Genomic DNA, 8,564 nt, shown 5'->3' with positions numbered 1-8,564 from the left:
AGATAGATAGATAGATAGATAGATAGATAGATAGATAGATAGATAGATAGATAGATAGATAGATAGATAGATAGATAGATAGATAGATAGATAGATAGATAGATAGATAGATAGATAGATAGATAGATAGATAGATAGATAGATAGATAGATAGATAGATAGATAGATAGAACTAAACTAGACTATAACTATTGTAATTTCAAAGATTTATTAAAATTATTTTTTTACAAACGTAAATCAGCTGTAAAAATCAGCAGGTACAATTCAATGAAGTCAGTTACACGAAATTATTTCTCATATTTTATCAACATATTCAAGTATTTCGATTACAAATCGACAACTTCTTTTTTTTAAGTCTAGATTGACGTGGCTCAGCGAGGTGGTCTCCCAAATTGAAGGTTGTGGGTTTAATCCTCAAATCAGGTCACCATAATTATGTATTCTTGAGCAAGGGAGCGAGCGCTAAATTGTTCCCAGTGGATTTAGCAAAAGCCTCCCATTGATGTGTGAATGTGAGGTATTGTAAAGCAGTTAGGGCACCAAACGGTCAGAGTTAAGGATTTTTAAGGAATTTATAGTGAAAAATACCTATTGACGTACCTCACAGTTGAAGTGTACCTATGATAAGAACTCTTGTAATTTTAAGTGGGACAACTTGCACAATGGGAGACTAAACTAACTTAATACCTTTTAGCCACATTGTAAGTGCCATCTATTTAACATTTAGAGGAGTAGCCCACAGAGCTGTTCCAAAAATAGCCAAACGGTGAAAGCACATTGTGATTTTCTAGGAATTATTTCTTTGTTTAGCACAATTTACAGTGCAAGGAGGAACTGGATCTGGAAAGGCACTCACATGAACAGTGAGAAGACAAAATGGAATAAACATAAACAAAACAGATGACTGTAAGTAAATATATGCAGAACTAAGTTTTTGTTTATAATTTCAGTGAAAGGGAAAAATTAAATAATAATGCAAAAATATGAAGTACCGCTGTAGGAATTTATATCACTTGAAAAAGTGGACACTGGAAGAAATGTATGCAAAAAAGAATTGATCTGTTATTGTGAGACATTAAGATGATCAGTGTCTCAAAATGTATGTCATTAACAACAAATACTAATATTAATGATATGAAATGTGTTATCAAATTGGTAACCCTTCACACTGATCAGTACACAAAAAGTAGATGTGTCTCAAAAAACTTGGTACCTCTGCTCCACACTGACTGAAAGCAAATAGGACTTAATTTGAAAGACCTCTTGAACCACTGATAGGAGGTAGCTACTCTGTGAAAATTCTGCCACAATGTAGAACATAATATCTTTTCATTTCTGGCATCCTTCCTTTTATCTCTCTCCTCTGTCCTTAGTCCTTTTTTCTGTTTCTTCCCTGGAATGAATCCATCACGTTGAAGGCACCCAAGTATTGACCGAGCAGGAGGCCTTGCTTCATCGGGAGGATACTGTGTATAAAAAAACAAAAATTAATTCTGAAAATCAGTTAAACGTAAAAATAACAGCACAGTCCACTTCATAGGACCGACAGACTTTTCCAGATCCTCACCAAAATCGATATAATTGGATGTTGAAATGTAACTGTTTGATCATTCATGCAGCATCATTCCTCTACAAAGTTTTGTGGACATTGGTTATGTATCAATTTGAGTAAACATACCATGACCTACTAGTTAATGTTTAACAAGTCTTATTGACTTCTAGGGAGGAGGGTCAATGTTTACACAAACATTAATGTTTATTTCATTTATTTCAAGGTAACATCGGCAATATTTAATACTGCATTTTGTTCGTCTTCCTTAAAATTAATAAGAAAGCAACTGAAGCGTTTCAACCCTCCGGGCTGGGCTGTATGTGAGCCATTTGCTTACTTTGAAGAAAGAAAGAAAAATTTTTGCTGTGGCTAAGCAAATGTGGTGTAACTTCCCAGGGGTGTTTTGTTTCTAGCTTCATCATTTCCAACAATTCTTATCATCAATTATTTTGCATTGTGGCCATTTGAAACAAATACTACTTTTCAATTCCTCAACATTCACCGGATTGGATTATAATACTATATTTTGGTAAACTGGGCTTCCTTCTCGACTCACTTCTAATAAATCAAAATTATTTATTTTTTTCAACATGACCCAAAACAGCCCAAACTTGGGTTAAATTGACCTAACTTCCTGGTGCAGTCCATGTTTCTTTCCCAAGTGAGTATATTGTGACTCAGCATTCCAAGTTCCACTTAATTATCAATTTGCACAACAAAACAGCAATGCATAAATGAACATGCTGAAGCTGCCAATGTGTTGAGACCAATGCGAGATCAAGATCGAGATTCTTTTCATCCGGCTCAATTTTCCATCTGGATAATGTACTAGGTGTATCAGGTTTATCCAATCACTCCAATGTAATTCAGTCAAGATGATTTTAATGGCAGAGCATCAAAGGATGTTTTTCTGTAAGGTGTTGCTCATAGCAAAAACAAAGCCTCCCTTCTAAAAATCAGTCAATGCTTCCAGCTTTTGGATGACTGACATTTGACTAACAATGACTTCCTTCAAAGTGAAGAAAGACAATAATAGTTAATAGAAAAAAACACATTATTAGAAGCCTGAATACAAAGGCTTTTATGTGAAATTAACAGAGGTGACAGGCGAGCCACTATATCCATTTGTATGTGCTGTGTTCCAGAGAAAAAAGCTTTCTAATAAAGAATAATGGCTCTGTCGTCAGACAAATGGACCAAATAAAGAAAACAAGAACAAGGCGAGAAGATAACTTGAGAAAGTGTTCAATGCAAAAACAACGGTATTGAATAGACAGTTATTCAGAAAAGAATACATGGGCAGATTTACAGGGTGGCAAGGAGTGGCAGCTGCCACCTTGACCCCCCCATTTGCCACCTCCTACCTTTGGCTAAAATCAAAACTTTATTTAAACTGTTCCTTAAATTGTCTCGTGTTTTATCCTCATTTTCAACTACCGTATTTTCCGGACTATAAGGCGCACCTTCAATGAATGGCCCGTTTTAAAACTTTGTCCTTATATAAGGCGCACCAGACTATAAGGCGCACCATTAATGCATCATGTAAGATTTTTCATCCAAATCAAATCCTTCTCCTTTTTTATTTCAACTTCTGACGCAACAAATTCCTTTATAATCACAATATAATGATCCAGAGTCTTTTTGATTCATGATTCATAGTCTTCAGCAGGCCACTTATGATCGATTTCATGACACAATGCTTCGGGCCAGTTTAAATTTAGGAATTTGGTCCATATATAAGGCGCACCGGACTATAAGGCGCACTGTCGGCTTTTGAGAAAATTCTAGGTTTTTAGGTGCGCCTTATAGTACGGAAAATACGGTACTGTCATGCACTCCCACAATAAAAACAATAATATTTGTGGTAGATTTTTGCTGTAAAGGAGCAACAGCAGCAGGAAAATAACTAAACTAAAAATGACCACTGCACTGAACTGGCTCCACTGTAACCCCTTTCTGTGTGTCATGAACAGAACAATTCCATGTGTAGGGCCGCCATTACCACAACAATTATAGCGGCAAGATGCGTGGTGGCTGCGCTAATAGGTTCAATGAGTCACCCATCATCATGGCCAAAACGCGCTGTGAAGTCCATGAGGTCAGGACCTTGATAATTTATATTACTTTGAGGTTCACTCTATAGTATCGATAGGCGTGTGTGTGTGTGTGTACAGACTTAACTCACAATGGAGATGCCACCACAACACAATATGTGTTGTATTGTAGATGAATTATTTCGCAATTTATCTACACCATGCGTTGTGTTGGAAAAGAAGGTCCAAACGTCCCTGTTAGCTACACAACAGATATGCTTAAACTTAATTGATTAAAGTATATAAGCATATCTGCTGATCTGTTACTGTCACAAAACCATACACAAAAAAAAGATCGGAAACCAAAATCTTGCGTTGGAGATATATGCCAAGTTGTTAGAATATTCTTGGTGAATATTACAAAGGAAATAAATCTACAAAATGAAACTTGTATAAAAAAAAATGTAGGGACTAACTTCTTGAGTCCAGCAATGATGTACATGCTCTTGGGCAACAGAAGATAGACCTGGTCCGTGAGGACGGCCTGGAGGATCTTCTTGGCAACAAAAGTTGGATCAAGAATTGGGAGGATTCTTGGCCATCTGTTGAAGACAAGCCATGTTAAAACAGCAATCCTATTCTCCTGATTTATCTTTATTTAATTATGCAATCCCTCATTGATGCATTTCCAACTATGAATTGTGCTAGTTCCATTCATTCCAATAAGTCAGCCTGTGTCTCAAAGTAGTTTGGAGGTGGAGAACGACCCATTAACAATACTGTGGAACACAGCATTATCACAGAATGCATATTGTTTTCATCCTGGCCAAAAGTTTTGTCTGGTGATTCATTATTTTTAGCCATTATTTTTTCCTTTTGAACTAGGGAAGTCATTATCGAACATTTCAGCATCGAGAAAGATTTAGTTATAATGTGCAACATAATAATTAGTATATAATGTGCAAAACAATTTTTTTTTACATGTTAACATCATTGAGATCCTGTAAAGACACCTACTTAGTTTGACATCCATCGAACATTCCAGTATTGATGAAGTATGGGCAAACAATGGTGGTCTTGATCCCATCTTTCCCAGTTGCCAGGAGTTCCAAACCCACGGATTCTGCAAAACCTACTGCTGCAAACTTGCTGGCACAGTAGTCTGTAAGAAATAGGTGAGTCATATTGGGTGTTAGGGTTAGGGTTAGGGACACATTAGAAAAGTAACATGAAATATCTATTACGCTAAGAATTGCTTTGGCCAAGAAATCGCTCAGTTTAGCGGGATGAAAATGAGTTTGGATTAAACAATTAGATTTACACGGAGGCTCAAACAACATGATTGAAATGTTCAGTGGATGAAAAAAAAAAATCAATGGCAGACATTGCTAGACAGATGCAGCAAATTTATTATGCCAACAATATCTTGATTTAAACAGACAAACTGCATCACCATTGCTTGATGCCACTGGCTGTTTGCTTTTTAATACAGACATCTGTGCTCTAGCACGTATGCGTCACGTAGACCTCAATGATGAACTTTTTTGGAGAGAACACTTTGCCCAAAATAATAGATCAAACCTCCAACAGTATTTAGAAAACACATTGAGGCAAGATAAACATCAAAATCGGGACTGTGAATGTTAACGACTGCTTGGCTGCTTTTATATTTGTATGACAGCTGTCATAGCTATCTGTTTACTAAATTTGAGGGAATTATATGAGGAGTCATTTGAAAGAGCTGGATAATCTTCTTCCGTATCGATCAAAGGGTGGAACGGTAAAGTTATCTAAGGAACCGTTGGGAAACAAGATGGGAGCAAAGTGCAAAGCAAGAGCCTGTGTTGGCAGTGACAGGACCATAATGTAAGTACCCAGCGTCACTGAGGAACACGTGTGAGCATGTGCACCACAATCAATGGTAAAAGAAAGGACTCGGAAATAACATGGTTCAATAGCGTGTTCAGTATTGCAGTATATAGAGAGTTTGTACGTGTCAGGCGCATCTCTTTTTTTTTTTTTTTTTCATCAAACTTCAACAGCAACAGCACTTTTGACGTCTAAACACGCAAAACTAATTGTGGATGTTGTCGCCTTTGGACTTGACAGCGCTTATCTGCAGCCGAGAACTAAAAGCAAAACTTGACATTAAAGTGACGTTGTTGTTGAAGAATCCTTGATCCGATCAAAACTGCTCCCACTGCACTATTTGAGGAGAAATGACTACTTCATCACTTATTGTGCAATTAAAAAGTATGATTAAAAAAGCCATAGATGGAAGTAAGGTTACTATTGTAGTTATTATCTTCATCAATGCTTATTTTATTTCTTTAATGTTTGGCCTGTGTATGTTCTTTTTCTTGCAGTCTTTTAACTTTGTAAACATATGCATATATTCGGTATGTTAACAAAAATGAATTGCTTATGTTTTCAAGTGCTATTTTTTAAACAATAGATTTTTTTATCTCTTCTATTTGTAACTTGTATCAAAGTGGCTGACAACTTATGATCAATAGCAAAATCTGCCCCAGGGTGATAACAGATAACCACAATTCAATAAAATGAATAGACTTGAACATGAAGAACACATCCAGTACCTGCCAATCCATTGACTCCTATGAGACCTGCAGAGCTGGCAATGCTAACCAAATGGCCATGATTATTTGCAATCATGGCAGGAAGGAATGCTTTATAGGTCTGTTAGGGAAAATACGCAGACAAAAAACAAATCACAATCATCATGTGCAATTTTCTTCAAGATAAATCATGAGTACCCAATGTAAGCCACTAGCCACAGCAGATAGACATTAAAACAGCAAAGGTAAGATATTTAAAACGTTAGGTGACTGACCCAGAAGTGCGCCATGGTGTTGACCTCCATTGTCTTTTCGATGAGGGAATCTGGAGCGTTCATGAATGTTTTTCCGGTCACAATGCCAGCATTATTTACTAGAATGCTGACATCACCCACCTCTCGCTTTACCTGTAAGGGGGTCCAGGAATTAGTAAATATTGCATGAGGACAATGATTTTTTTTTTTTTTTGTCCCACTATCACAGCAAAGACTAATTAATTATAAATTAAATTAAATTAGAATGTTTTGATTAAGAGATATATAATGTTTCAGATCAGCAGCAGTAGTAATTGTTGAGGTTGTAGCAACAGTAATGTAAAAAGTGGCCGCCATCTTTGTGGAATTCCCCCCGCCCAAAACGAAAAAATAGACGGAATGAGTACTGTTTTAAAACTTATTCAAGCAATTGCGTAATAAAATCAAGTTACAAGAAGTTTAAAATGATTATCAAAGGGCAATCCTTACCTGGTCTGCCACTCTGTAGACCTCATTTTTGTCACTACAGTCACAAAGATAGTAGTGAACACGAACGGCACCACTCTGTTTGGCTAATCGGGCACTTTCCTTCATGCCTTCCTGGTTAATGTCCCACAACACCACAGTAGTACCATGAGCTGCAAACTCCTGGGCCATAAGACGACCAATTCCACTGCCGGCCCCTGTGATTAGAACGATCTCACCGGATATGTTCTTCCTCTTCTTAGGTATAAACCAGTAAATGAAGGATTCCACATTGAACCATAGTGACAACAGGATGACTTTTAGGGTTTCCAGGAAACAATTCATTGTTAAGTGACAGAGTGGTCGAAAAAATAAAAACACCTAGGGTGAAGAGAATGAGAGAAGAACAAGAACATGTCAAGTCACAAAATGCATCAATTCATCTGCTTATCTTCATTAGGTAGGTAGGGCAGAGCAAAATGATGACCTAAATTTGATTTAAAAGGGAGCCATATTTTGGGCAGTATGGTTTTGAAGGCATTCACTTTAGCCGATTAACATTTCTCAACAGAAGGGATTACCGCAGTCATTTCTGGACTATAAGTCGCACCTGAATATAAACCGCACTAGCTAAAATTAGGCCAAAATCCAGTTTTGTTCATACATAAAGGCGCAAATGTCCGCATTTTGATTACCTGTATTAACAAAACAAATTGTCTTACAATATCATAAAAATTCTATAGATAAACCGCACTGGACTATAAACTGCAAGGTTCAAAGCTTACACTTATAGTCCAGAAATGTTGGTAAATTACCAAAAACAATGAATCAATAATTTCAAGTTTAATTTGTAAAATAATACTGAAGAGAACCTTAGAATCATTAACTATAAATAGTATTATATAATATTGTCTATTAAAAAGTGTAAATTAAAAATAAACTACACATTTATCTTTTGCCAAAAAACTAAAAAAAAAAACGTGATATATCCTCCTGAGATCAGAGGGGGGGGAAAAGTACGTATTTCTTTTTTTTTTAAATTCCCTATCTCCTTGGAACTAAATCAACAACTCAACATTTAAAAAAAAATGCATTTTTATTCATTGCATGTCTGCTGTAGTGATTAGTATTGCTTAAACAGCAATAAAGTATGTCATTTTTTTCCTAACGTGTATTTTGCTGCAATCTTAATTTTGTCGCTGCAAGAAAGCAAAGTTCATTTTTGATCGAGATATCATTGGAAAGGTTTGGATGTCCTCTACTGACTTAGTAGTTGCAAAAGTGAGTTAAATGACAGATCAAAATCAAAAGTCCACTACAGTTGACGCAAAGATATAGGCTGGGCCTCAGGACGTGCACATTACACCACCGTCCCTATCACAGTTATATTTTGCTTTTTTCTTAGGACACGCACGGCACACGGGATTTGATGCCTCCCTTACTGCAAACATTAAAATCTATAACAAGTCCGTGGAAGTCGGTTAACTCACCGTGGAAGTCGCTGCAGCAGGTACAACGGTGTGACGACGCTGATGTTCGTTAATATAGCTTCAGGGAATGTAAACTCAACTTCAGGATGTTACGTCAAAGTTGCGTATACAAAACAACGGGGATGTTACATGCGGCAAAAAAAAAAGAAAAAGGGAAGATCCATATGGGTCATGTGACATGTTATGAAAAACCT

General features: G+C 36.6%; 1 protein-coding gene across 1 annotated transcript; it reads right to left on the bottom strand.

The window, feature by feature from the left end:
- Positions 1-191: 191 nt before the first annotated feature.
- LOC148387705 (epidermal retinol dehydrogenase 2-like) lies at positions 192-8,533 on the bottom strand. Its single transcript, XM_088395888.1, has 7 exons — positions 8,371-8,533; positions 6,905-7,261; positions 6,437-6,568; positions 6,183-6,282; positions 4,603-4,747; positions 4,062-4,187; positions 192-1,466 (listed from the first exon to the last, which is right to left on the bottom strand). The coding sequence occupies exons 2-7, from the start codon at positions 7,223-7,225 to the stop codon at positions 1,370-1,372; spliced, it is 921 nt and encodes a 306-aa protein (XP_088252014.1). The 5' UTR covers positions 7,226-7,261; positions 8,371-8,533; the 3' UTR covers positions 192-1,369.
- Positions 8,534-8,564: the final 31 nt, after the last annotated feature.

Source organism: Syngnathus floridae, chromosome 14 (genome assembly GCF_059516105.1).
Source record: "Syngnathus floridae isolate MCC-2025c chromosome 14, RoL_Sflo_1.0, whole genome shotgun sequence".
Classification (NCBI taxonomy): domain Eukaryota; kingdom Metazoa; phylum Chordata; class Actinopteri; order Syngnathiformes; family Syngnathidae; genus Syngnathus; species Syngnathus floridae.
The sequence above is the reverse complement of the archived record's forward strand: the minus strand, read 5'-3'. Positions and strand labels throughout refer to the sequence as shown.

Coding starts and splice junctions, on each gene's coding strand:
- LOC148387705 (XM_088395888.1), bottom strand. CDS start 7,225: ATGAATTGTTTCCTGGAAACCCTAAAAGTCATCCTGTTGTCACTATGG. Junction 6,283..6,436: donor ACACCATGGCGCACTTCTGG/GTCAGTCACCTA, acceptor TTTCCCTAACAG/ACCTATAAAGCATTCCTTCC. Junction 4,748..6,182: donor AGGAGTCAATGGATTGGCAG/GTACTGGATGTG, acceptor TATTTCTTACAG/ACTACTGTGCCAGCAAGTTT.